Source organism: Vipera berus (genome assembly GCF_964194415.1).
Source record: "Vipera berus genome assembly, chromosome: 2".
Lineage (NCBI taxonomy): Eukaryota > Metazoa > Chordata > Lepidosauria > Squamata > Viperidae > Vipera > Vipera berus.
In genome coordinates this window covers 272853056-272880544 of record NC_138203.1, presented here as the reverse complement: position 1 = coordinate 272880544, position 27489 = coordinate 272853056, and the positions used below count along the sequence as shown (strand labels likewise).

The 27489-nt window shown below is 43.4% G+C and overlaps 2 protein-coding genes across 3 annotated transcripts; both read left to right on the top strand.

Moving 5' to 3' along the window:
• The first annotated feature begins 7991 nt into the window (after nucleotides 1–7991).
• On the top strand, nucleotides 7992–14233 carry LOC308661142 (uncharacterized protein). 2 transcript variants are annotated; one of them, XM_081315934.1, is made up of 4 exons: nucleotides 7993–8226; nucleotides 8445–8552; nucleotides 9206–9332; nucleotides 9649–14233. In XM_081315934.1, exons 3-4 carry the CDS (start codon nucleotides 9227–9229, stop codon nucleotides 11544–11546), a joined length of 2004 nt encoding a protein of 667 aa, XP_081172060.1. In that variant the 5' UTR covers nucleotides 7993–8226; nucleotides 8445–8552; nucleotides 9206–9226; the 3' UTR covers nucleotides 11547–14233. The 2 variants fall into 2 exon arrangements, with proteins under 2 accessions (XP_081172059.1, XP_081172060.1); XM_081315933.1 differs by having other exon boundaries at nucleotides 7992–8552.
• Nucleotides 14234–20289: 6056 nt separating this feature from the next.
• LOC308662988 (zinc finger protein 202-like) lies at nucleotides 20290–25765 on the top strand (the record flags this gene model as incomplete). The annotated part of the gene is made up of 4 exons (XM_081319131.1): nucleotides 20290–20604; nucleotides 21120–21227; nucleotides 22723–22849; nucleotides 23463–25765. 4 exons carry the CDS (start codon nucleotides 20290–20292, stop codon nucleotides 24512–24514), a joined length of 1602 nt encoding a protein of 533 aa, XP_081175257.1. The 3' UTR covers nucleotides 24515–25765.
• Nucleotides 25766–27489: the final 1724 nt, after the last annotated feature.

Below are 27489 nucleotides of genomic sequence, written 5' to 3'. Positions count from 1 at the left end.
ACAGATAAAAGCTATTTTTCAGCCTGTTGGTACGGCTGGCTATATTCCTATATCTCCTACCAGATGGTAGGAGAGTAAAGAGATACCGTCCAGGGTGTGAGTCATCCCTGAGAATTTTCCTCACTCTTCCAAGGCAACGAGCCCTGGCGATGTCATCCAGTGGTGTCAGAGAACAGCCCACAATGTCTTGTGCTGTGCTCACTACCCTCTGTAATACTTTCCTGTCCACGGCTGTCAGACCAGCATACTAAGCCACAATACCATACGAGAGGACGCTCTCTATAGTAGACCGGTAAAAGAGGGTCATTAGCCGTTGTTCTACCCTGTTCTTCCGCAAGACCCTAAGAAAGTGAAGCCTCTGTTGGGCCTTTCTAGCCACCTGGGTTGTGTTAACTTTCCAGGTCAGATCTTCACAGAGGTAGACTCCCAGAAATTTAAAGGAGGAAACTCTCTACACAGGAAACCTTATTATATAGGAAACCTTATTAGAAAGTCTCACATGCCTTTGTTTCTCTTCTTTATAAACAAACAATGGAAAAGACTTCTGGAGAACATGGGTAGGGATGGGGTAATGGGAGAATGAGAAAGACTTTGCGAGGTGTGGGGAAAGCCTTAGGCTGAACAACTATTATCTAAAAGAACCCAGTCCCCACGAGGAGATTGTGAAGGTGTCGGGGCATTGGAAGAATTGTAAGAGAAAGTCCCTAATTTGTCAAAGAGTAAAAGGAGAGGATGGAAAAAATTCGTTCAGAATTGCAGGATTTTGTTTGGTAGCTTCACAGAAGAGATAGCACTAGTATAGGAAGAGAGACACAGTAATACAAATATACCTTCTCAAAGAAGCACACACAAAAAAACGCAGTCACAAATCTGCCCATATCTCAATTGGAGTATCCCATTTCTGTGATCATTTTAGAAATCTTGTATCATAACCTAAGTACTTAATAAGCACAAATAAATGCTCTTTTTCATGGAGAGAACATGTAAACCAAACCAGGTATTAGAAAGTTATTTTTCTTCTAGGCAGGAAAATATTTTAGGCAAAAAGAAGGAAGCAACCGTATTTATATTACAAGGCTATGAATTAGTGCAAAGAATAGACAAAATGTTACAAAAGTTATTAAATAAAATATGAATGTATTTAGGTAAACCGAACTGTATATTTGAAAACCAGTTTAATGTTAGAAACTGAACAAGACCCCTCAAGATTTTTGGTTACAAGTAGTACAAACTTCAGAAAGCCACATTTTACAGTAGAATGCAATATTATATTAGGTTGAATATAGTCGCAGTGTCTCTAGTGCTTTCCTGCCTGTTCCCAAGTGCCCTATAATGATGTCATTAATATTTGCAAGTTCTCTGCAGACTACCATAAGTCAATGAAGAAGCCTGCAAGGAAGGAGTGATTTGTGGGGCCTGACTGAAAAAGGTCCACTCCAAAATCCAAACTAACCTTTTTCAGCCGGCCTATTTGAACACTGGGCTACTCAGCATGCTTCTCTTTTGCTTTCAGAGAGACTGGCTGAAAATGTCCCTGGGGCAATTCCTGGACTAGGCTGGCTAAATGAACTGGATTCCAAGGATCCAAGCCTTCAGCCTGCATTTTATTCTCTGAAGAGGGAAAGGAGAGCTGTCATGCTGCATAAGCTGCAACCACCTCCAGCTGCAAAGCTCAAGAACATTCCAGAGTGTTCCATGCCTGCTCTTTTCCAGCTGGAATAATCTGGATGCAGAAATAATCACTGAACAGTCAGTGGGAAAAGGACATCCGGAGAAGACGTACCATCGCTATTGCTATGTAAGAGATCTGCATATTCTTTACGTCTCCAAAGGCAAATCCAAGATGCCACCTTGAGGAAGGCCCCTTTGTATCTTTAAATATAGTCCCCTCTGGAAGAAGATAACGTGTACACACAAAACCACAAAGACACAAAGAAAGGAGCAGAAATGGATACTAGGGGAATGCAGGTGAAAGTCTGGTATTTCTGCACCAAAATGGAACTGACTAGGGAGTCCCCGCACACACTTGCAGCCAAATTGCCTCTCCTCCAATTTCCACTGCAGCAGGCATATCTCACAGAAAGTTTTATCTCTTCAGCCCCTCCCTAACTATAATGCACCCCCAGTCCTCCCATTGATCCAGAACTTTCACTGTGTTCTTCTGCAGTCTTCTTAAAGTGCCCCTAACGACTCTTACCGGCAACTCCTTCCACAGCTGGTATTTGGCGGAGTGGCCCCCTAAGGGACAGCTTGGACCCTCCTATAAATGGATCATTATGTTGAGACTTAATAGGCTCCAAAGCTGGAGTGAGGCAAACAGCAACACGATCCCACATGAAGTTTCGTCCAGTGAAAGAGCAAAGGATCAACAACTTAGGTGAAAGATCCATTTATTTCCAGCAGAACACTCACCAAAGTTTCTCAGGCTAGACAACCCTGTCAAAGCCATAAAACTCTCTTCTCATGTGATCTTCTGCACATTGCAGATTTGTGTGGACAATGATTTTTTCACTGTTGCCGCCAAGGGAAGCAGAATTGAATGAACTGAGTCCTACCCGTCAGGACATTTAAAAAGTTGAACAGCTTACCTCCAGAAGTTGTGGGTACTTCCACACTGGAGGTTTTTAAGAAGAGACTTGATTTGTATGAAATAGTAAAGAGTCTCCTGCTTGAGCAGGGGGCTGTACTAGAAGACCTTCAATGTCCCTTCTCGCTCTATTCTGATTGATTGATTGATTGATTGACTGATTGATTGATTGATTGATTGAATGGATGCATTTTCTCCCCAAATTACGAAAACTTCCAAAAGAATTAAATGTCCCCAAGGAGAAATTAAATTAGGCATCATAGGACTCTACAACAATGTTCTGTGTCAGTGGCAATTTAATTGGGGCAATTTCAGCCCCCTTTCCTAACAGGTATCAGTGATAAGAAAAACTAAAAAATTTATAGGAATGTTTTCTCCATCATAGAATGCAGAGTATAGTACATTTTGAATAGAATTAATTATTTTTAGTTAATATTGCAAATATGTAGAGAAATTCAAGAATGGGATGACAGCAAGATAGTGGCTGAGCAGGGCTTACGTATCTCTTGAGAGAAAAATCGCGACTGCAATCTGGATATTTATGTAAAATAAAATGACAGCAACCATATGAAACAGAATGTACCATTAAATTGGGCAATACCCAGAAGCTAACAAAATATATCCTGAGGGAAAATATTAAAAGGCGGGTGGAGAGAGAGAAACTTTGTATGGCAACCAGTGCTGGCGAACCTTTTAGAGACTGAGTGCCCAAATTGCAACCCCAAACCCACTTATGAGTGCTGGATGGGTGTGGCCCATTGGGTGGGCGTGCCTGCGGTGGTAATAGCAGACTGGGTGGGACTAAAAAGTTCAATCAATCAATTCCAATTTTGCAAGTTTTTTTTTTCTCGTAAGTTGAAATTGATTGATTGACTGACCTCTTTTTTTTTTGCACACAGCGGCAGAGGCCTAAAGCAAAAAGGTTTTATAAAACCCAGCTGAAGCCCTAGGAGTGGGGCCAATGGCGCATGGGACCATAGAGAGGACTATGCGTGCCACCTGTGGCAAGCGTGCCATAGGTTCGCCACCACAGTAGTATACCCAGGAAGCAAGGAATGTGGACTGTCAGATGGAAAAAACAGAAAAAAAATACAATATTCTGCCAAACGATAGGGACAATTAATCAGCAGGATAATCATTGTATTCCAGAAAATAAGAGAAAGAATGAAAATAATTTTGAAGTGTTAAAAAAGAATTGTATTAATGGGCAATGTGGCTATAACACTAATGAAAACATGTTAACAAAATATGTAGAAGGTGAAATGATGAAAAAATCAGGTTTTGAGATTGAATAAAAAGTAAAATACTTGGGTGTTAATCTGACAAATATAAACTGTATATTGTTTCAAAATAATTATGTTAAGCTATGGGTTGAAGTTGATAAAGATATGTTTAAGAGAGAAAAACTACAATTGTTGGGGAGAATTTCTATGATTAACATGACATCCTTGAATGTTATTTTTGTTCCAGACAAAACCTGTTCTCACAACTCAAGTAGCATTTAAAGAATGGCAGAAAAACTTATCAAAATTTATAACTTAGGGCCATGGTGGCGAACCTATAGCACTTATACCACAGGTATCACGCAGAGCCCTCTCTGTGGCACGCACACCATCGTCCCAGTCCTCGGCCGCCACCGTGTCTGCCCCCCCAAAAAAGTTACAATCAATCAATTTCAAGTTCTGGTGGGGGAAAAAAGATCTCGCAAAGTTGGAACTGTTTGATTGAACTTTATTTTCAGTCCCACACAGCGGTGGAGGAAGTGATGCGTTGGAGCTGGAAAAAAGGTTCCGTGTGGGGGTGGGGGGAGTGGTGGGAGAAGGGCACTCCATGCGAGGGGTGGGACGGGGCCTGTTGCTTCCCTCTCCCTGCCAGACACTAATCTGCATTTCAGCTGCATTCCGTTTCTCCATTTGCTTCTCAGCCTTTGCCAAGCGTTTCTGGGACAAAACGTTCCATCAGACTCGCAAGAAGTTAGAAAATCTCATGGAACTTTTTTTTTTACCAATAGTCCTACAAACACGAGGACTTGGGTATAATGTATGAGGGGCTGCTGCCTCGCTTTCCGTACCGGAGTTGGGATGGACTGGGCGTGGAGACTGCTTGCTGCTTCTTCTGCCGCGGACATTGGGGGCGCCCACCGCACCTACCGCTTGTCCCAGGGAACCTGCCACCATCCCACGCTCTCCAGCCCGTCGCTGCCCAGCTGGGCTTGCCAAGCTCAGGCCTTGGCAGATGGAGGCCAGAGGGGAATGAGAGCCATGGCTACCCAGCTCCTCCACTTGAGGACATGTGCGGGGAGAGGGGTGCCCAGCTCGGTAAGCCGCAGTCCGCCCACAGAAGGCGCAGAAGGATGGAGGAGGAGGGCTGGCCGGGGACAGGCGCAGGGCTGCCCACAGAGTAATCTAACGCTAACCCTGCCCTATCTGCCAGAGCAACATAAAGTTGGCCATGCCCACCCAGTCTGCCATTTCCACCATAGCCACGCCCACCAGACGGGTCATGCCCACCCGCCACCCAGGGATACATAAGTGGGTTTTGGGTTGCAGTTTGGGCACTCGGTCACTAAAGTTTTTGCCACCAGTGCCTTAGGGTAAAAAACCTGGAGTTAAATATAACATGTCACTAGATGCTAAAGAAAGAGGAAGTTTAAGTTAACCAAATTTGAAACTATATTTTGCAGCTTGTAGTTTAGTTTGGATGAAAGATTAGGTGAAATTAAGCACATAGGCCTTGTTCATAGACCTTCAGCTTTGCTCAGGCAGCTGCTCGTTCCTTTTCTATTCTAGCAGAACGTACTGTGACTTTAGTTGATGTGGATCTATGTGATCTGGTCTCCTGCAGTTCAGCAATACAGATTTCTGCATTATTCTTTGCAACTTCCACAATTCTTGTTCCCTAATTACAAACTACCAGTAATATTTGACCAGAAAGACCTCCAATAACAAGTGCTTAAATTTGGGGGTGAGGTAAGAACCAATTTTGCTACTAGATTCAACATGTAAAGGAGAAAAGTATAATTCCTGTGTAAAACATATGCAAATTGCTATTCTGAGAAGTCTATTTAGTTATCATATGAAATTAAGAATTTTGTTTAGCTTATTCTTGATCTTTAGTTATACAAATTCTTGATAAATTGATTATGGGCCATCAAATGAGTATTGATTAATCAGATAGGTAAGATTTACTCCAAGATGATCTTTCACGATTTCCAGAGGAGTATTTAAACAGAGACATAGAAAAAGAGGGGATCGGTTCCCGCTCCGTTAAACCAAAACTCTCGGTCCTCTAGGCTCACTTCTGCAAACGAACCAGTGGGAGAAACGCTTTACGCCTAGAGAGCAAGTCTCATCTCCAGGAAGGGAGCATAGAGGAGAGGAAGTTCTCTGCTCCAGGCATCCTGCCAACCTCCAGGGCGAGGCAGAGGGCAAGGCTTCCCCCCCCCCTCGTTCACAGCCGCAGATCTAACCTGCCTTCCCCTCCTGTCGCCCTCCCCGATTTCTCTCCTGCACCAGTCTTTGCATGTGATGGAGGCGGGTGCACTCAAAAAGCTCTCGTTTTGCAAGGAAAGGGGTCAGTGGGAAAAGGGGCTACCAGGCTACTCTGTTCCATCCGTCCTGTGCTGGACCCAGAGGCCAAGGAGAGCCCCTTTAATCACAAGAAAGGAACATGTCATAGAATGCAGACTATATTTTGAATAGAATTTGTTATCTTCAGTTAACATTAGAAATTCGCAGAAAAATTCAAGCATGGGATGAGCATTAGGTACTGGTTGTGCTGAGCAGGGCTTATGTACATTTTAAGAGAAAAATCACGACTGCAATCTGGATATTTATGTAAAATAAAATGACAACACCCATATCAAACAGAATGCACCATTAAATTGGGCAAAACCCAGAAGTTGACAAAATATTGGGGGGGGGGGAAACTTTGTATTCCAAATTAGTATACCCAGGAACGAAGGAATGTGGAGTGTTTGTCAAATGGCAAGAACTGCGGTGGGGGGGGGGGAATTCTACCAAAGGACAGGGTCAATTGATCAGCTGGATAACCTTTCTACTCCAGAAAATAACAAGAGGAAAAATAAAAATAATTTTGAAATTTATAACACTAATAAACAAGATGTTACCAAAATAAATAGAAGGTGAAACAGAAATGATAAAAAAATCAGGTTTTGAGATTGAATAAACAGTAAAATACGTGGGTGTTAATCTGACAAATATGAACTTCATGTTGTTTCAAAATAATTACGTTAAGGTATGGGTTGAAATTGAAGATACGATAAAGAGGGAAAAGCTACAGTTGTTGGCGACAATTTCTATGATTAAGAAGAGAGATTTATCTTGAACATTATTTTTGTTCCAGACAAAACCTATTCTCTCAAGTGATGTAACAGTTAAAGCAGGGCTTTTCAAGCTTTTCACAGATTGTTCCGTTCGTCCTGCGCTGGAGCCAGAGACCAAGGAGAGCCCCAACTTTCAGCGGAGGCTCCCCAACTTTCCTGCAGAGCGCAGGACCCGGGCAGCAGCAAGCTGCCGATGAAGAGGGCGACGCCGAGATCATCAGTCCTTCCCCGCCCTTTGCAGGCATCGCCGCCCCAGCCTCCGTTTCCGCCGCCCTCCTTTCGGCGAACCCCGCCCCCCTCGGAAGAAGGGCAGCGACGTAGAGATTCCGGGAGGCCGGAAAAGGAAGGTCCCCTTTCATTCTCTTCTATCAGATCCCCTCTAGGAAGCACATATCTCTCGTTCTGGCTTCTTGTTGAGCAGGGGTCTTCAAACGTGCCTGTCTGAGGAATTCTGGGAGTTGAAGTCCAGAAGTCATTAAAGGGCCGACTTTGAAGACCGCTGTTTCCTCAGGCGGGTAAAGCCCGAGTGAGCGGAGAGCCATTTCTTCCCTCCTGCACACCGGAGAAGGGGCTGCGGAGGGGCTGAGGGATATTTGGGACTGCCTCGGGCTTCTTTTGGCTGCCCTCGAGCAGGAGACCCGAAGGGATCCCCAGGGATGGAGGCCGCCCTCAGCCCAGAGATCCACCGCCGGCGCTTCCGCGGTCTCGACGGCTGCCGCCAGGAGGCCGAGACGCCCCGGGAGCTTTGCAGCCGCCTTCACCGCCTGTGCCGCCAGTGGCTGCGGCCGGAGAGGAGCAGCAAAGGGGAGATGCTGGACCTGGTGGTGCTGGAGCAGCTGCTGGCCCTGCTGCCCGCGGAGATGGCGAGCTGGGTGAGGGAGTGCGGAGCCGAGAGCTGTTCGCAGGCGGTGGCCCTGGCCGAAGGCTTCCTCCTCAGCCAAGCCCAGCGGGAAGAGCCGGGAAAGGGGCAGGTGAGGAGGGGGGGGCGCTTCATCCCGGGAGCTCCATGGGGGGGGAGAGAAAAGATTAGCGATCTAGCTATATCTGCAATAGGACTAAAATATGACTGCAGCCTTTTCTGGAATTACTCACATTTGAATAATTTTTTATTCCTGAGGTAAATGTTTCCTAATTTAACATTTCTCTTCCATTACAGCTCTGTGTCCTTTGTGATGTTATCCATTTATCTCATAATAATCAGTGTTTAGGTTCTGATCTGTGCTATCTGAATCTAGATAAGGGGAAGGAACTGGATTATGTGAATGGCCTCTGATACCCCTAGAATACGACAATAGTAAGAGAAACAAACTGATTAACACACCCTTACAGTTTATCTACTTAAAAACACAGCCTGCTGTTTTAACTCCCATTTACTCAGAAATATAAGTCACATGCAGAGTCCCTGAAGTGTCTCTGATTTCAGTTGGGGAAAGCAAAATGTAAGGAATGTGAACTATCATAGATATTGTCCTTTGAAAATGGATTATAAATCAGGTTGTTCTTCAAATGCAGGAGCTGTTCACAGGGGAGATTTCAACAGAGCTCTGGGGCAGAGTAGATCAATCCCGCTCTATTCAAGAGGTGATTTACAGGAGGACCCAATTCTGGCCACCTTGCCAGGTAGGTGCAGGTTTCTTCTGAGAACAGTAGTGTTCCAGCTCCATCCATTCAGGAGCTGTGTTTAATACCAAAAGCTGAGTCTATGTGGACTTGAACACAGTGTCCACCCACATTTGGCTTTCAAGATTGTGCTGGAAATTGAAATGCGACAATTCATAGGCAGGAACCTTTTGTTAGAAATGAAATTTAATTGTTGAAAGAATTTAATATTTCTTAATGCTATTAAGAAAAGTGCCTAAAATAGTTAGAAATGAAGCCCATGAATTGAAACTATAACAGTGGGAATAAACATACCTGAGAAGTGTTTATTTAGTTTATTAAATATTTATGCCACCTGTCTCCCTTGTAATGTGTCTGTAAGTATACCAAGAAAAATACAGCACATGAAGGATAAGCCAGTAAGTCAACACTAAGTGGCTGAAACAATAAAACGGTTGATCAACGTTGGCTGTTTCAATTCTGCAACCTGGAAGCAGCTAAGCCGTGATTTATAAAGGTGCAACTTCCCAGCCCCATGGACTATGTGGACAAGATGACATGAATCCGTCCTGAATGTTCATTTGGCTCTTGCAACTCTGTGTTTTCCCTTGTGTGCATTGAGACAGAGAACTTTCAACTGTTTCCTGGGATAGTCTACTTTTTTCTCTTTCTAGAACACTGATCCCTTTGAGGAGATGACTGTGGACTTCACAGATGAGGAATGGAGGCTGCTAGATTCTGGGCAGAAGGCCTTGTGCATAGAAGTCATGCAGGAGGTTACCGTCAATATGGCTGCTCTGGGTAAGGGCACACAGTTCAATTCGCTATAAGGTCGTGGCAGAAACATTCACCATAGAATTAAGAAAGATCCTAGATAGCCCATTGAAGTGACTGAACAGATTGACTGATTCAACACTAATGCTTTAATCTGTGTTTTAGATGACAACATTATTTCTATGTGATGAAGATTCTCCTATATAACAATTTGGAGATATCACATCCTGGCTAGCCAAATGGATTGTACTAAACTTGGAATGCAGATTGGTATGTTTTTGAGTGGGACCCTTCTAAATTTTAATCAGAATATTAATTTTCATTCCCCCCCCCCCGCATGCAGATGATGTGTCTGTGAATGAGAACGACAAGGAGGCAATGTTATATCTACTCGAAATAGAGAAGAATAAAATAAAAGTGATCCTTCGCCATCAGAGGGACACCAAAATGCTAAGGAGAAAACAGCCACAAAATGGAAGGGAGAAGCCATCCACTTTTCTTGGTATTTGTGGCTTCCTATCCAAGCAAGATCAAAAAGAAATGAGAAAAGAAAAATACAGAAAAAAAGAAAACTTGAATTCAAATTACATAACTATGGCAGAAACCAGACTAAAAAAAACATGCATGCCTCTAAAAACTATGGAGAATAACTCCTTCGCTTCTACTTCAAAGAAACCAAATACCTCTGTAAAAACTGGGGGGGATTGCAGTCTGAGCAAAAAGAGGAAAGTCTGCATGAAATGTGGAAAGAGTTTCAGTAACAAATGTCATCTTATTTACCACCAAAGGATCCACACTGGGGAACGACCGTATAAATTCATGGAATGTGGAAAGACCTTTACCCAGAAAAAAGATCTTAATCGTCATGAAAGGATCCACACTGGGGACAGACCGTATAAATGCATGGAATGTGGAAAGAGTTTCATTAGCAACAGTCTTCTTAATTACCACCAAAAGAGCCACACTGGGGAGCGACCATATAAATGCATGGAATGTGAAAAGACCTTTACCCAGAAAGGACCTCTTATTCTTCATGAGAGGATCCACACTGGGCAGCGACCATATAAATGCATGGAATGTGGAAAGAGCTTTAACCAGAAAAGAGAACTTAATCGTCACGAAAGATTCCACACTAGGGACAGACCATATAAATGCATGGAATGTGGAAAGAGCTTTACCCAAAAAGGAGATCTTAATCTTCATGAGAGGATCCACACAGGGGAGAGACCGTATAAATGCATGGAATGTGGAAAGACCTTTATCCAGAAAGGACATCTTAAATGTCATGAAAGGATGCACACAAGGGAGAGACCGTATAAATGCATGGAATGTGGAAAGACCTTTACCCTGAAAGGACCTCTTATTCGTCATGAGAGGATCCACAGTGGGCAGCGACCATATAAATGCATGGAATGTGGAAAGACCTTTACCCAGAAAGGACATCTTAATCTTCATGAGAGGATCCACACAGGGGAGAGACCGTATAAATGCATGGAATGTGGAAAGACCTTTGCCCAGAAAGAATATCTTAAACTTCATGAAAGGATCCACATAGGGGAGAGACCGTATACATGCATGGAATGTGGAAAGACCTTTACCCGGAAAGGAGATCTTAATCTTCATGAGAGGATCCACACAGGGGAGAGACCGTATAAATGCATGGAATGTGGAGAGACCTTTACCAAGAAAGGAGCTCTTATTCTTCATGAGAGGATCCACACTGGGGAGCGACCATATAAATGCATGGAATGTGGAAAGACCTTTACCCGGAAAGAACTTCTTAAATGTCATGAAAGGATCCACACTGGGGAGCGACCGTATAAATGCATGGAATGTGGAAAGACCTTTACCCGGAAAGAACTTCTTAAATGTCATGAAAGGATCCACACACGGGAGAGACCGTATAAATGCATGGAATGTGGAAAGACCTTTACCCAGAAAGGACATCTTAGACTTCATGAGAGGATCCACACTGGGGACAGACCGTATAAATGCATGGAATGTGGAAAGACCTTTACCCAGAAAAGACCTCTTATTCTTCATGAGAGGATCCACACAGGGGAGAGACCCTATAAATGCATGGAATGTGGAAAGACCTTTACCCGGAAAGGAGCTCTTAAACTTCATGAGAGGATCCACACTGGGGAGAGACCGTATAAATGCATGGAATGTGGAAAGACCTTTACCCAGAAACATCAGCTTAAATGTCACGAAAGGATCCACACTGGGGACAAGCTGTAGAAATGCACGGAATGTGGAAAGAGCTTCATTACCAAAAGTAGCACTGGGCTACTCAGCATGCTTCTCTTTTGCTCTCAAAGAGACTGGCTGAAAATGTCCCCCATCAAAAGGTGTTCTAGGGGCAACTCCTGAACTAGGCTGGCTAAATGAACTTTGGATTCCAAGGATCTGAGCCTTCTTCAGCTTACATTTTATCCTCTGAAAAGGGAAAGGAGAGCTGTCATGCTGCAAAGGATTATGAGCTGCAACCGCCTCCAGTTCAAAAACTGAATAACATTCCAGTGTTCCATGCTTGTTATTTTCCAACTGGAATAATCTGGATGCAGAAATGATCACTGAACAGTCAGTGGGAAAAGGACATCCGGAGAAGAGTTACAATCTCTATTCCTAACAATTTCAGTGATTCACCTGACAAGTGGGGCTTGTAAAGTCATAAAATGGGACAATACTCATTTAACAAATTTCTCCATTAGCAACATCAATTTTGGGCTCAATTCTGGTTGTAGGTTGAAGACTGTCTACACACCCACTTACCACACTTTAAATAGAAAATTTGTGCTTCTTTCTCTGCCATTAATCTTTGCACTGTTCTATCCCCTTCTCTCCCTCTCCTTGTCTTAAAGAAGCTTCTCTTCTCCGTCTCTGTGTCCCGTTCTCTTTCCCCATTGGTTTTTTTTTCTCTCTCTTTCGCTCCAAAACGTCCCTTTGTATCCTTTCCTCTCCCCCCCCTCCTCTTCTGTTTGGTGTAGTTGCAGCTGAGTCCTTTCCCTGAGGCAACTTCCAGAAGGGCCAATCAAATGGAGCCCCACTGGTGATCCTGGGCACTCAGCAGTGCCCTGGCAACACCGTAGCTCCAACTGACCCTCTCACAGGCCTGTGTGGTGTGCCACCAGTTCAGCTCATCCCCCGGCACACTTTTCCATTCCCCCTCCCTTTTTTTTACACGGCTTTTCAACCCACCGTACGTGTTATACCTGCCTACTGCCAAAGTACCACCAGTGGTACAAGTACAACAGGTTGAAAAGCACTAATTTAAAGAATGGCAGAAAAACATCAAAATATTATTTACTATTTTTATTTGCTGCCTGTCTCGCCACAAGGGGGCTCCGTGCTTACAAAGTTAAAAGCAATAAAAAAGTGTGTGTGGTCCTTACTCAGTGTGTGGTCTTCAATGGAACTGCATTTATATGGAGGGAAGTGTGTAGTGGGGTGCGCCAGGGCTGTGTTTTAGGCCCAGTGCTCTTCACAAGATAGGCTTAAGATATAGAAGGATCTTGACAGACTTGAACATTGGGCACTATCTAACAAAACGAAATTCAGTGGTGAAAAAAATAAGGTTCTACATATAGGCAAGAAAAACCAAATGCACAGGTGTAGTATAGGTGGTATCTTGCTCAATAGTAATAACTGAAAGGGATCTCGGACTCCTAGTGGACCAGACATATCAAACTCCTGACGTCATTTGACGTTGTGTGACATATTGGAGCTTTTCCCCCATTGCCAGCCATGGGGTGGGCGCGGTTTCCTTGTGACGTGTCTGGCCAGCGGTTTGACACCCCTGTCGTGGATGATCCACTTAAATATGACACAGCAGTGCGCTACAGCTGCAAAAAAAACCAACACACTGCTAGGCTTCATTAACAGAAGGATAGAATCAAGATCACATGAAGTACTAATACCACTTTACAATGCCTTAGTACAGACATGTCAAACACAAGGCCCGATCCTGCAACGCCCTGGCCGAGACATGCCCCCAGCAGTGGAGCCACTCTGGCTCCTCTGCCGAGCTGCTCTGGCACGCGGGCTCCTGGGCCACTCGCTGCTGAGGGCAAGAAAGTGGGCAAGCGGAGGCGCCCGGCTGGCCTGGCCCAGATCCTGGAAGAGGTAACTTGCATAAATTTAAAGAGTAGATCCCAGTATAGAGACTTCTGTGATGGTTGAACAACTCATGAGATAGTCCAAACATGACCTACTTTTATGCATTGGGTTTTTTTCTGTGTAAAACTGAAGTTATTTTGCCAATATAGGTAGTCTTTGACTTATGACCACAATTGAGCCCAAAATTTCTGTTGCTAAGTGAGACCATTGTTAAATGAGTTTTTCCCCATTTTACGACCTTTTTTCCACAATTGTTAAAGTGGTTAAATTAGTAACACAGTTGTTAAGTGAATCTGGCTTCCCCATTGAGTTTGCCTGTCAGAAGGTTGCAAAAGGTGATTATGTGACCCTGGGACGCTGCAACTCTCCTAAATATGAGCCGGTTGCCACCTATCCGAATTTTGATCATATGGGTATAGGGATACTGTGATGGTCATAAGTGTGAAAAACATAAGTTTTTCAGTGCCATTGCAACTTTGAACAGTCACAAAATGAAATGGTGTAAGTCGAGGACTATCTGCAATTGACAAAGTCACCACCTTAACTTAGAATTAAAGTCCCACTTTTAAGGTTTATTGTGGGACACTAGAGGCAGGATCTGTATAATGTGTTTAGACATAATGATATTTCTTAGTCTTTAATCATTCGGATTTTTGAACCATGATTTATGAAGTAGCCTGATGGTCTACATGCAGCTAATTGCTCATTTGGTACTTCATGTATTAAATAATCCATCACTTCCCAGAGTGTATGAATCCGGACAGTATTTTATTCATGAAAATTAAATTAAAATCAAAACTTTGCTGGTATGATGCTACAAAACATTAAGTTAGCAAACATGGAAGCCAAGAGTCAGCTGCGCTGAGTGAGCAGCATTGAGATGGCCACGCCCGCCCGGCAACACCCACTTGGCCATGCCCACCTGGCCACACCCACCTGCCCCGCCCCCGGGCAACCATAATGCTGATGTGGCCCTAAATGAAATTGAGTTTGACACCCCTGCCTTAGTAAGACCACACTTGGAATACTGCATCCAGTTTTGCTCACCACGATGTAAAAACGATGTTGAGAATCTAGAAAGAGTACAGAGAAGAGCAACAAAGTGATCATGCAATATTGGAATTCAACATTCTGGAGGCACAAGCAATAGAACACAGCCAAACTAGAGTCTTGGACTTTAAAAGAGCTATTTTCAATAAATTTAGAGAGACCATGGGAAGAATTCCATGGATGAGAATCCTAAAGGGGAAAACAACTCAAGAAGCTTGGGAAATTTTGAAAAGTGAGATAGTAAAGGCCCAGTCTAGTACAATACCAACAAAGAAGAAAAATAACAGCTCTCAAAAGAAACCAGCATGGCTGCATAAAGAACTCTCTGATAAATTGAAAGATAAAAAGGACAAGTATAAGAATTGGAAAGAGGGGCACATAACTAAGTCAGAATATCAGCAAATAGCCCGTGCCTGAAAAGATGAAGTGAGGAAAGCTAAGGCTCAAAATGAACTAAGGCTTGCGACCAAAGTCAAAAATAACAAACAAAGCTTCTTTCAACATATAAAAAACAAGAAAAAAGTTAAGGAAATGATTGGTCCATTAGTGGGGGAAAGTGGCAAGAAGGTGACTGTCAGATCCCACCCCAAACCACGTCTTAGGAAGACAAAAACTCTTGGAGTCAGGTTTTGAGTCCAAAAGAAATCTTTACTATGACATGCTCGGTTGTAGGAAATGAGACAGGGCTTAATGGTTCCACGATGTAAATCCTTATAAAGAGTTCCCGGTTTAACCCCCCTTAATCCCCATTTGGTCAGTCCCCCCATCCTTCCTCTCGTATCATCCATCTCGTGGGAAAGAGGAAGTTAGGACCCTTTTGTTTATTGCTGTCTACCGTGACAAAAGCCAGATGCTAGCCCCCCCTTTTGTTTCCCCAGTTCAAAAGGCTTCTCCTTTCCTTTGAAATGCCTATTGCCGGTTCAATACACATCTATCCTCTTCTCTTCGGGAGATGGCAGAATCCATGAGATATGTTTGAAACATTCCATTTATGAATATGATATAAATGGAGAAAGCAGAACTATTTAATTCGTTTTTTGCATCTGTCTTTACACAAAGGGAAAAAACAGTCCAACCTACCCAAACCAGTGCCATAAAAAACAGAATAGAAACGCAAGTTAAGATAGGCAAGAAAATGGTAAGTGAGCACCTGTCCAGCCTAGACGAGTTCAAATCACCAGGACCAGATGGATTACACCCCAAGGTTCTCAAGGAACTGGCAGATGTGATCTCAGAACCACTGAACTATATTTTTCAAAGATCCTGGAGCACTGGGGAACTACCAGAGGACTGGAAGAGAGCTGATGTAGTTCCCATCTTCAAAAAAGGGAAAAAAATAGATCCAGGAAACTACAGACCTATCAGCCTGACCTCAATACCTGGGAAGATTCTGGAAAAGATAATCAAACAACAAATCAGCGAGCACCTTGATGCAAACAAAGTCATCACTAAAAGTCAACATGGGTTTGTCAAAAACAGATCATGCCAGACAAATCTTATTACATTCTTTGACCAAGTGACAAAATTAGTGGACCAGAGGAACGCTGTAGATATAATTTACCTGGACTTCAGTAAGGCATTTGATAAAGTAGATCACAACCTACTACTTGATAAGATAGAAAAATGTGGGTTAGATAGCATTACCACCAGATGGATTCGTAGCTGGCTGACAGGCCGTACTCAGCGTGTGGTCCTCAATGGAACCGCATCTACATGGAAGGAAGTGTGTAGTGGGGTGCCCCAGGGCTCTGTTCTGGGCCCAGTGCTCTTCAATATCTTCATTAATGATTTGGATGAGGGGATAGATGGGGAACTCATCAAATTTGCAGACGACACCAAGCTGGCAGGAATAGCCAATACTCCAGAAGATAGGCTTAAGATACAGAAGGATCTGGACAGACTTGAACACTGGGCACTATCTAACAAAATGAAATTCAATGGTGAAAAAAGTAAGGTTCTACATTTAGGCAGGAAAAATCAAATGCATAGGTATAGTATAGGTGGTACCTTGCTCAATAGTAGTAACTGTGAGAGGGACCTCGGAGTCTTAGTAGACAATCACTTCAATATGAGCCAGCAGTGTGCTGCAGCTGCCAAAAAAGCCAACACAGTGCTAGGCTGCATTAACAGAGGGATAGAATCAAGATCAAGTGAAGTACTAATACCACTTTACAATGCTTTGGTAAGGCCACACCTGGAATACTGCATCCAGTTTTGGTCACCACGATGTAAAAAAGATGTCAAGACTCTAGAAAGGGTACAGAGAAGAGCAACAAAGATGATTAGGGGGCTGGAGGCTAAAACATATAGGGAACGGTTGCTGGAATTGGGTATGTGTAGTTTAATGAAGAGAAGGATGAGGGGTGACATGATAGCAGTGTTCCAATATCTCAGGGGCTACCACAAAGAAGAGGGAGTCAAGCTATTCTCCAAAGCACCTGAAAGCAGGACAAGAAGCAACGGATGGAAACTAGTCAAGGAGAGAAGCAACCTAGAACTAAGAAGAAACTTCCTGACAGAACAATTAACCAGTGGAACAACCTGCCTCCAGAGGTGCTGAATGCTCCAACACTGGAGGTTTTTAAGAAGAGATTGGACAGCCATTTGCCTGAAATGGTATAGGGTTTCCTGCCTGAGCAGGGGGTTGGACTAGATGACCTCCAAGGTCCCTTCCAACTTTATATTATTATTATTATTATTATTATTATTATTATTATTATTATTATTATTATTATTATTATTATTATTATTATTATTATTATTATTATGGGCCTGAAGGGTAAAACATATAGGGAATGGTTGCTGTAATTGGATTTGTCTAGTTTAATGAAGAGAAGGGCGAGGGGTGACATGATAGCAGTGTTCCAATATCTCAGGGGTTGCCGCAAAGAAGAGTCAAGCTATTCTCCAAAGCACCTGAGGGTGGGAGAAGAAGCAACAGATGGAAACTAATCAAAGAGAGATGCAACCTAGAACTAAGGAGAAACTAGCTGACAGTTTGAACAATTAACCAATGGAACAACCTGCCTCCAGAAGCTCTGAATGCTCCAACAATGGAAGTTTTTAGGAAGAGACTGGACAGCCAATTGTCTGAAATGGTATAGGGTTTCCTGCCTGAGCAGGGGGTTGGACTAGATGACCTCCAAAGTCATGGAATGTGGAAAGATCCTTTACCCAGAAAGGAAATCTTACTCTTCATGAGAGGATCCACACAGGGGAGAGACCGTATAAGTGTGGAAAGACCTTTACCCGGAAAGGAAATCTTAATCGCCACAAAAGGATCCACACTGGGGATAGGCTGTATAAATGCACGGAATGTGGAAAGAGTTTCATTAGAAACAGTCATCTTAATTATCATCAAAGGATTCACAGTGGGAAGTGACCATATAAGTGCATAGACTGGAAAAAGCTATACTGGAAAGCTCATCTCAATTGTCATAAAAGGATCCACACTGGGGATAGACCGCATAAATGCACAGTGTGTGGAAATAGTTTTACTTGGAAAACACAATTCTCATAAAGAGCATATAAGTCTATGGAGGGTAGAAAGAGCCTTGCTGAGGAGAGAGGCGATATTGGCCACCAAAGTATCCAGAGGGGAACCAGCCCACAAATGTATTCAGTTTGGGGGGGGGGGAAAGCCTTTAGTTACAGGTAGTTCTCGAATTACAACCACAATTTAGCTCAAAATTTCTCATTAAGTGAGACCTTTTTTAAGTGAATTTTGCCCCATTTCACTGCATTTCTTGACTATGTTGTTAAGTGAGTAACTGCAGTTGATAAATTAGTAATCTGGTTGTTAACTGAATCTGGATTCCCCATTGACTTTGCTTTTCAGAACATCACAAAAGAAAATCACATGATCTTGGGACACAGCAACAGGTTTTTCGTTACATCGAGTACAAACGTCAGGAAGCCATGTTTTACAGTAGAATGCAATATTATATTAGGTTGAATATAGTTACGGTGTCTCTAGTGCTTTCCTGCCTGTTCCCAAGTGCCCTATAATCATGTGATTAATCGCAACTTCTCAGCAGACTTTACCGAAAGTCAATGAAGAAGCCTGAAAGCAAGGAGTGATTTGTGGGGCCTGACTGAAAAAGGTCCACTCCAAAATCCAAACTAACCTTTTTCAACCGGCCTATTGAACACTGGGCTACTCAGCATGCTTCTCTTTTGCTTTCAGAGAGACTGGCTGAAAATGTCCCCCATCAAAAGGTGTTTCTAGGGGCAACTCCTGGACTAGGCTGGCTAAATGAACTTTGGATTCCAAGGATCTGAGCCTTCTTCAGCATAGCTCAAGAACTTTCCAGATTGTACAATGCTTGCTGTCCTTTTCCAGCTGGAATAATCTGGATGCAGAAATGATCACTGAACAGCCAGTGGGAAAAGGACATCTGCAGGAGACTTACCATCGCTATTCCTATCTAAGAGATCTGCCTGTTCTTGATGTCTCCAAAGGCAACTCCAAGATATCTCCTTGGGAAGGCACCTTTTTATCTTTAAATATAGTCCCCTTTTGAAGAGGATAACTTGTACACACAAACACACAAACACACAAAGAAAGGAGCAAAAATGGATAATAGGGGAATGCAGGTGATAGGCTGATATTTCAGCACCAAAATGGGAGTGACTAGGGCAATGATGGTGAACCTTTTAGAGACCAAGTGCCCAAACTACAACCCAAAACCCACTTATCAATTCTTGATAAATTGATTACGGGGCATCAAATGAGTATTGATTAATCAGATAGGTAAGAGTTTCTCCAAGATAATCTGCTCTTTCACGATTTCCAGAGGAGGAGTATTTAAACAGACATAAAAAACGAGGGAATCGGTGCCAGCTCGGTTAAACCGAAACCCTCGGTCCTCTGCGCTCACTTCTGCTCTAGCAACCCGGCAAACGAACCAGCGGGAGAAACGCTTTACGCCTAGAGAGCAAGTCTCGTCTCCAGGAAGGGAGCACAGAGGAGAGGAAGCTCTCTGCTCCAGCCATCCTGACAACCTCCAGGGCGAGGCAGAGGGCGAGGCTTCCCCTCGTTGGCAGCCCCGGATCCAACCTGCCTTCCCCTCCCGTCGCCCTCCCCGATTTCCATCCTGCGTCAGTCTCTGCATCTGACGGAGGCGGCTGCACTCACGAAGCTCTCGTTTTGCAAGGAAAGGGGTCAGTGGGAAAAGGGGCTAACAGGCGCCTTCCGACGTTCAGCTCGCGATCCATCCGTCCTGCGCTGGACCCAGAGGCCAAGCAGAGCCCCAACTTCCAGAGGAGGCTCCCCGAGTTCCCTGCAGGGCGCAGGATCCGGGCAGGAGCAAGCGGCCGATGAAGAGTGGCGACGCCGAGATCATCGCTTCTTTCATACCCTTTGCAGGCAACGCTTCCACCGCCTTCTTTCAGCGAAACTCGCCCCACTCCAAAGAAGAGCACCGGCGTAGACACTCCGGGATACCGGAAAAAGAACGTCCCCTTTCATTCTCATTTTGCGTGATCCCCTCTAAGAAGCTTATATTTATCGTTCTCCCTCCTTCTCGAGCAGGAGTCTTCAAACCTGAGCCTTTTGTCTTGTGGACTTCAACTCCCAGAAATCCTCAGACAGCGTGCCTTTGGTTGAGACACGTGAGGCCAGGAGCGCTCAGGAAATTGGCGGGAAAGATTTGCCGTTGCTCTCCTCAGGCGGGTAAAGCCCGAGTGAGCGGAGAGCCATTTCTTCCCTCCTGCACACCGGAGAAGGGGCTGCGGAGGGGCTGAGGGACATTTGGGACTGCCTCGGGCTTCTTTTGGCTGCCCTCGAGCAGGAGACCCGAAGGGATCCCCAGGGATGGAGGCCGCCCTCAGCCCAGAGATCCACCGCCGGCGCTTCCGCGGTCTCGACGGCTGCCGCCAGGAGGCCGAGACGCCCCGGGAGCTTTGCAGCCGCCTTCACCGCCTGTGCCGCCAGTGGCTGCGGCCGGAGAGGAGCAGCAAAGGGGAGATGCTGGACCTGGTGGTGCTGGAGCAGCTGCTGGCCCTGCTGCCCGCGGAGATGGCGAGCTGGGTGAGGGAGTGCGGAGCCGAGAGCTGTTCGCAGGCGGTGGCCCTGGCCGAAGGCTTCCTCCTCAGCCAAGCCCAGCGGGAAGAGCCGGGAAAGGGGCAGGTGAGGAGGGGGGGGGGTGGATTTGTCCTGGCAGCTCCTTTGGTGGGGGGCGGGTAAGGGGGAAGGATCAGAGTTTCATCTAGCTATGTCTGTAATAAAACAGATGAAAAATATGACTCTGCAGCCTTTTCTGAAATTCCTCACTTTTGAAGAATTAATTTTTTTTGAGGCAAATGCTTCTATTTCCTAAATTAATTTTATCCACATATCTCATAATAATCAGTGTTTACTTTATGATTTGCTGTTACCTGAATCTAGGTAAGGGTAAGCAACTGGATGATTTACATTTAATAAAGTATAATTCCACAATAGTAAGACAAACAAATTTTATGTACATAAAAACACAGCCTGCTGTTTTAACTCCCATTTACTCAGAAATTTAAGTCACATGCACAGTCTCTGAAGTGTGTCTGAATTCTGTTGGGGAAATTCAAGTAGGAAAGCAAAATTTATGGAATTGTCTAGATATTGTCTTCTGAAAATGGATTGTGAATCAGGTTGTTTTTGAAATGCAGGAGCCGTTCACAGAGGAGATTTCAGCAGAGCTCTGGGGTAGAGGAGATCGATCCAGCTCTATTCAGGAGCAGTTTTTCAGGAGGACCCAATTCTGGTCACCTTGCCAGGTAGGTGCAGGTTTTATCTGAGAACAGTAGCGTTCCAGCTCCATCCATTCAGGAGCTGTGTCTAATACCAAAAGCTGAGTCTGTGCACTTGAAAACACTGTCCACCCACATTTGGCTTTCAAGTTTCTGCTGGAAATGCAAATGCGACAATTCATACAAATGTTAGAAATGAAATTTAATTGTAGAAAGAGTTTAATATTTCTTAATGCTATTAAGAAGAGTGCTGAAAATAGTTAGAAATGAAGCCCATGAATAGATGGGGAACTCATCAAATTTGCAGACGACACCAAGCTGGCAGGAATAGCCAATACTCTAGAAAATAGGCTTAAGATACAGAAGGATCTGGACAGACTCGAACACTGGGCACTATCTAACAAAATGAAATTCAATGGTGAAAAAAGTAAGGTTCTACATTTAGGCAGGAAAAATCAAATGCACAGGTATAGTATAGGTGGTACCTTGCTCAATAGTAGTAACTGAGAGGGATCTCGGAGTCCTAGTAGACAATCACTTCAATATGAGCCAGCAGTGTGCTGCAGCTGCCAAAAAAGCCAACACAGTGCTAGGCTGCATTAACAGAGGGATAGAATCAAGATCAAGTGAAGTACTAATACCATTTTACAATGCTTTGGTAAGGCCACACCTGGAATACTGCATCCAGTTTTGGTCACCACGATGTAAAAAAGATGTCGAGACTCTAGAAAGGGTACAGAGAAGAGCAACAAAGCTGATTAGGGGGCTGGAGGCCAAAACATATAGGGAACGGTTGCTGGAATTGGGTATGTGTAGTTTAACGAAGAGAAGAGTGAGGGGTGACATGATAGCAGTGTTCCAATATCTCAGGGGCTACCACAAAGAAGAGGGAGTCAAGCTATTCTCCAAAGCACCTGAAAGCAGGACAAGAAGCAACAGATGGAAACTAGTCAAGGAGAGAAGCAACCTAGAACTAAGGAGAAACTTCCTGACAGTTAGAACAATTAACCAGTGGAACAACCTGCCTCCAGAGGTGGTGAATGCTCCAACACTGGAGGTTTTTAAGAAGAGATTGGACAGCCATTTGCCTGAAATGGTATAGGGTTTCCTGCCTGAGCAGGGGGTTGGACTAGATGACCTCCAAGGTCCCTTCCAACTTTAATAATAATAATAATAATAATAATAATAATAATAATAATAATAATAATAATAATAATAATAATAGAAACTATAACACTGGGAATAAACATACCTGAGAAGTGTTTATTTAGTTTATTAAATATTTATACCACGTGTCTCCCTTGTAATTGTAAGTATACCAAAAAAAATATAGCACATGAAGGATAAGCCAGTAAGTCAACACTAAGTGGCTGTAACAATAAAACTGTTGTTGAACGTTGGCTGTGTTCAATTCTACAACCTGGAAGCAGCTAAGCCGTGATTTGTTAAGGTGCAACTTCCCAGCCCCATGGAGAGAACTTTCAACTGTTTCCTTGAATTGTCTACTTTTTTCTCTTTCTAGAACACTGATCCCTTTGAGGAGGTGACTGTGCACTTCACAGAGGAGGAGTGGAGGCTGCTAGATTCTGGGCAGAAGGCCTTGTGCATAGAAGTCATGCAGGAGGTTTCTATCAATATGGCTGCTCTGGGTAAGGCCAGGCTGTTCAATTTGCTATAAGGTCGTGGTAGAAACATTCACGTTACATTTGAGAGATATCCTAGATCACAGGTCTGCAACCCGCAGCTCTGGAGCCACATGCGGCTCTTTCAGCCGTCTCCTGTGGCTCCCAGTCCTCTGCCATGTGCAGTCCAAAAAAAAAAATGGGACTAAAAAAGTTCAACCAATCAATTCAAATATGCAGGGCAGGTGCATATCTTGCCTTGGCACCACTCTTCAGTCAAACCCTGTTCTGCGCATGCGTGCATCTATGCGCATGTGCACATATTTTTTCCAGCTCCCAGTTTTTCCTTTTGTGAGGGAACCGGTTCCGACTGGCTCTTTCACTGTTTCATGTTGCTGACCCCTGTCCTAGATACTCCATGGAAGTGACTGAACAGATTGATTCAACACCAAAAATTTAATTTGTGTTTTAGATGAAAACATTATTTCCATAAAATCAAGTCTCATATATAACAATTTTCAGGTATCACATCCTGGTTAGAGAAATGGATTGTACTACACCTGGAACGCAGATTGGCATGCTTTTAAGGGGTCCTTCTAAATATTACTCAGAATATTAATTCTCATTTTTTCCCATGCAGATGATGTCTCTGTGAAGGACAACAAGGAGGCAAGGTTAAATCTACTTGAAATAGAGAAGAATAAAATAAAAGTGATCCTTGGCCATCAGAGGGACACCAAAATGCTAAGGAGAAAACAGCCACAAAATGGAAGGGAGAAGCCATCCACTTTTCTTGGTATTTGTGGCTTCCTATCCCAGCATGATCAGAAGGAAATGAGAAAAGAAAAGTATAGAAAAAGAGAAAACATGAATTTGAATTACATAACTATGGCAGAAACCAGACTAAAAAAAACATGCATGCCTGTAAAAACTATGGAGAATAAGTCCTTCGCTTCTACTTCACCAAAGACACCAAATACCTCTGTAAAAACTGGGTGGGATTCCAGTCTGAGCAGAAAGAGGAAACTTTGCATGCAATGTGGAAAGAGTTTCAGTAACAAAAGTCATCTTATTTACCACCAAAGGATCCACACTGGGGAGAGACCATATAAATGCATGGAATGTGGAAAGACTTTTACCCGGAAAGGATATCTTAATTGTCACAACTGGATCCACACTGGGGAAAAACCGTATAAATGCATGGAATGTGGAAAGAGCTTTACCAGGAAGGGAGATCTTAATCGTCACAACTGGATCCACACTGGTGACAGACCATATAAATGCATGGAATGTGAAAAGACCTATGCCCGGAAAGAAGATCTTAATCGTCACGAAAGGATCCACACTGGGGACAGACCGTATAAATGCATGGAATGTGGAAAGAGTTTCATTAGCAACAGTCTTCTTAATTACCACCAAAAGAGCCACACTGAGGAGCGACCATATAAATGTATGGAATGTGGAAAGACCTTTACCCAGAAAGGACCTCTTAATCTTCATGAGAGGATCCACACTGGGGACAGACCATATAAATGCATGGAATGTGGAAAGAGCTTTACCCGGAAAGGAGATCTTAATCGTCACGAAAGAATCCATACTGGGGACAGACCGTATAAATGCATGGAATGTGGAAAGAGCTTCATTAGCAACAGTCATCTTAATTGCCACCAAAGGACTTACAGTGTGAAGTGATCATATAAGTTCATAGACTGGAAGATGCTATACTTGGAAAGCTCATTTGAATTGTCATGAAAGGATCCACAGTGGGGATATACCGCATTAATGCACAGAGTGTGGAAATAGCTATACTTGGAAAACATAATTCTCATAAAAGCATATAAATCCATGGAGGCTAGAAAGAGTCTTTCTGAGGCGAGAAGCGATACTGGCCTCCAAGGTATCTAGGGGAACAAGCCCACAAATGTCTTGAGTTGGGGGGGAGCCTATATTCACTACAGGTAGTCTTTGATTTACAACTACAATTGAGCCTAAAATTTCTCTTAAGTGAGACATTTGTTAAGTGAATTTTGCTCCATTTTATGACATTTCTTTCCTATGTTGTTAAATGAATAACTGCAGTTGATAAGTTAGTAATCTGTTAAGTGAATCTGGATTCCCCATTGACTTTACTTGTCAGAACATCACAAAAGGGAATCACATGATCTTGGGACACAGAAACAGTCATGAATATAAACCAGTTGCCAAGCATCTCAATGCTGATCACATGATCATCAGGATATTGGAATGGCTGTTAAGTGTGAAAATTGTCATAAGTCACTTTTTTCAGTGCCGTTGTAACTTTGAAAGGTCACTAAATAAACTGTAAGTCAAGGACTTCCTGTTCAGCAGACATGTCAAACACAAGGCCTGCGGGTGAAATCCGGCTCGCTATGTGGTTATATTCAGCCCCTGGAAATGCCGAAAGACCGTCCCACAGTGCCTTAGCCTGGCCCAGGCTGACTGGGCGCTGATTTACAGGAAAAAACAAATGGATCCATGCATTCAGCTTTATTTGCAACAGTCAACTTATTATTCATCCAAGGATCTAGACATTGCAGGAAGTTTATTAAAGCATGGAAAGTGAAAAAAATCTCTGATTTGACCTGGAACATTATCTACCATCCAAGTGGTCACACAGGAGAAAAGCTATAAGCAATCGAATATCAAAATTGCTGAGGGCAGATCAGTGACCTTAGTTATAGCGTGATTTATTTCTTCTTTAGGCAAAGGTATTCACTCAGAAATAATTCATAGTAGGAAAAGAAATTCAAGCCTATTTCAACCTCCCGGACACCTTAGGCATGTAAGAAGCTCCAACTTTTGAGGAAGTGGCCAGAATTCCTTCTTTCTTCTCTCCCTTTCTTTCCTCTTCTAATGCAGGAATTAACTGACTCCTTTCAGCTCATATTCTAACTATTCATTCTCATTGTAAATTAAATAAATAAATACCGTAAATAAACCTTTATTGTCAAAGTACAACATGTGTACATTGAGATTAGCTGAGCCTCCCTCCATGCTCTCTCCCCCCAACACACAGTGACAACAAACCCTCCATCCTACCACACCATGTGAACCAACTACGCCACACACCGGCCTCCCAAGTCAATTCTGCATACAATTATGTCCCATTTAAAAGCCTAACAGCCCACAGATAAAAGCTATTTTTCAGCCTGTTGGTACGGCTGGCTATATTCCTATATCTCCTACCAGATGGTAGGAGAGTAAAGAGATACCGTCCAGGGTGTGAGTCATCCCTGAGAATTTTCCTCACTCTTCCAAGGCAACGAGCCCTGGCGATGTCATCCAGTGGTGTCAGAGAACAGCCCACAATGTCTTGTGCTGTGCTCACTACCCTCTGTAATACTTTCCTGTCCACGGCTGTCAGACCAGCATACTAAGCCACAATACCATACGAGAGGACGCTCTCTATAGTAGACCGGTAAAAGAGGGTCATTAGCCGTTGTTCTACCCTGTTCTTCCGCAAGACCCTAAGAAAGTGAAGCCTCTGTTGGGCCTTTCTAGCCACCTGGGTTGTGTTAACTTTCCAGGTCAGATCTTCACAGAGGTAGACTCCCAGAAATTTAAAGGAGGAAACTCTCTACACAGGAAACCTTATTATATAGGAAACCTTATTAGAAAGTCTCACATGCCTTTGTTTCTCTTCTTTATAAACAAACAATGGAAAAGACTTCTGGAGAACATGGGTAGGGATGGGGTAATGGGAGAATGAGAAAGACTTTGCGAGGTGTGGGGAAAGCCTTAGGCTGAACAACTATTATCTAAAAGAACCCAGTCCCCACGAGGAGATTGTGAAGGTGTCGGGGCATTGGAAGAATTGTAAGAGAAAGTCCCTAATTTGTCAAAGAGTAAAAGGAGAGGATGGAAAAAATTCGTTCAGAATTGCAGGATTTTGTTTGGTAGCTTCACAGAAGAGATAGCACTAGTATAGGAAGAGAGACACAGTAATACAAATATACCTTCTCAAAGAAGCACACACAAAAAAACGCAGTCACAAATCTGCCCATATCTCAATTGGAGTATCCCATTTCTGTGATCATTTTAGAAATCTTGTATCATAACCTAAGTACTTAATAAGCACAAATAAATGCTCTTTTTCATGGAGAGAACATGTAAACCAAACCAGGTATTAGAAAGTTATTTTTCTTCTAGGCAGGAAAATATTTTAGGCAAAAAGAAGGAAGCAACCGTATTTATATTACAAGGCTATGAATTAGTGCAAAGAATAGACAAAATGTTACAAAAGTTATTAAATAAAATATGAATGTATTTAGGTAAACAGAACTGTATATTTGAAAACCAGTTTAATGTTAGAAACTGAACAAGACCCCTCAAGATTTTTGGTTACAAGTAGTACAAACTTCAGAAAGCCACATTTTACAGTAGAATGCAATATTATATTAGGTTGAATATAGTCGCAGTGTCTCTAGTGCTTTCCTGCCTGTTCCCAAGTGCCCTATAATGATGTCATTAATATTTGCAAGTTCTCTGCAGACTACCATAAGTCAATGAAGAAGCCTGCAAGGAAGGAGTGATTTGTGGGGCCTGACTGAAAAAGGTCCACTCCAAAATCCAAACTAACCTTTTTCAGCCGGCCTATTTGAACACTGGGCTACTCAGCATGCTTCTCTTTTGCTTTCAGAGAGACT

Excerpts from the sequence above, each read along its gene's own strand:
- LOC308661142 (XM_081315933.1), top strand. The coding sequence starts at position 8,439 with ATGCAGGAGCTGTTCACAGGGGAGATTTCAACAGAGCTCTGGGGCAGA. Across the intron at positions 8,553-9,205 it reads AATTCTGGCCACCTTGCCAG|AACACTGATCCCTTTGAGGA; the intron begins GTAGGTGCAGGT and ends TTCTCTTTCTAG. Across the intron at positions 9,333-9,648 it reads CGTCAATATGGCTGCTCTGG|ATGATGTGTCTGTGAATGAG; the intron begins GTAAGGGCACAC and ends CCCCGCATGCAG.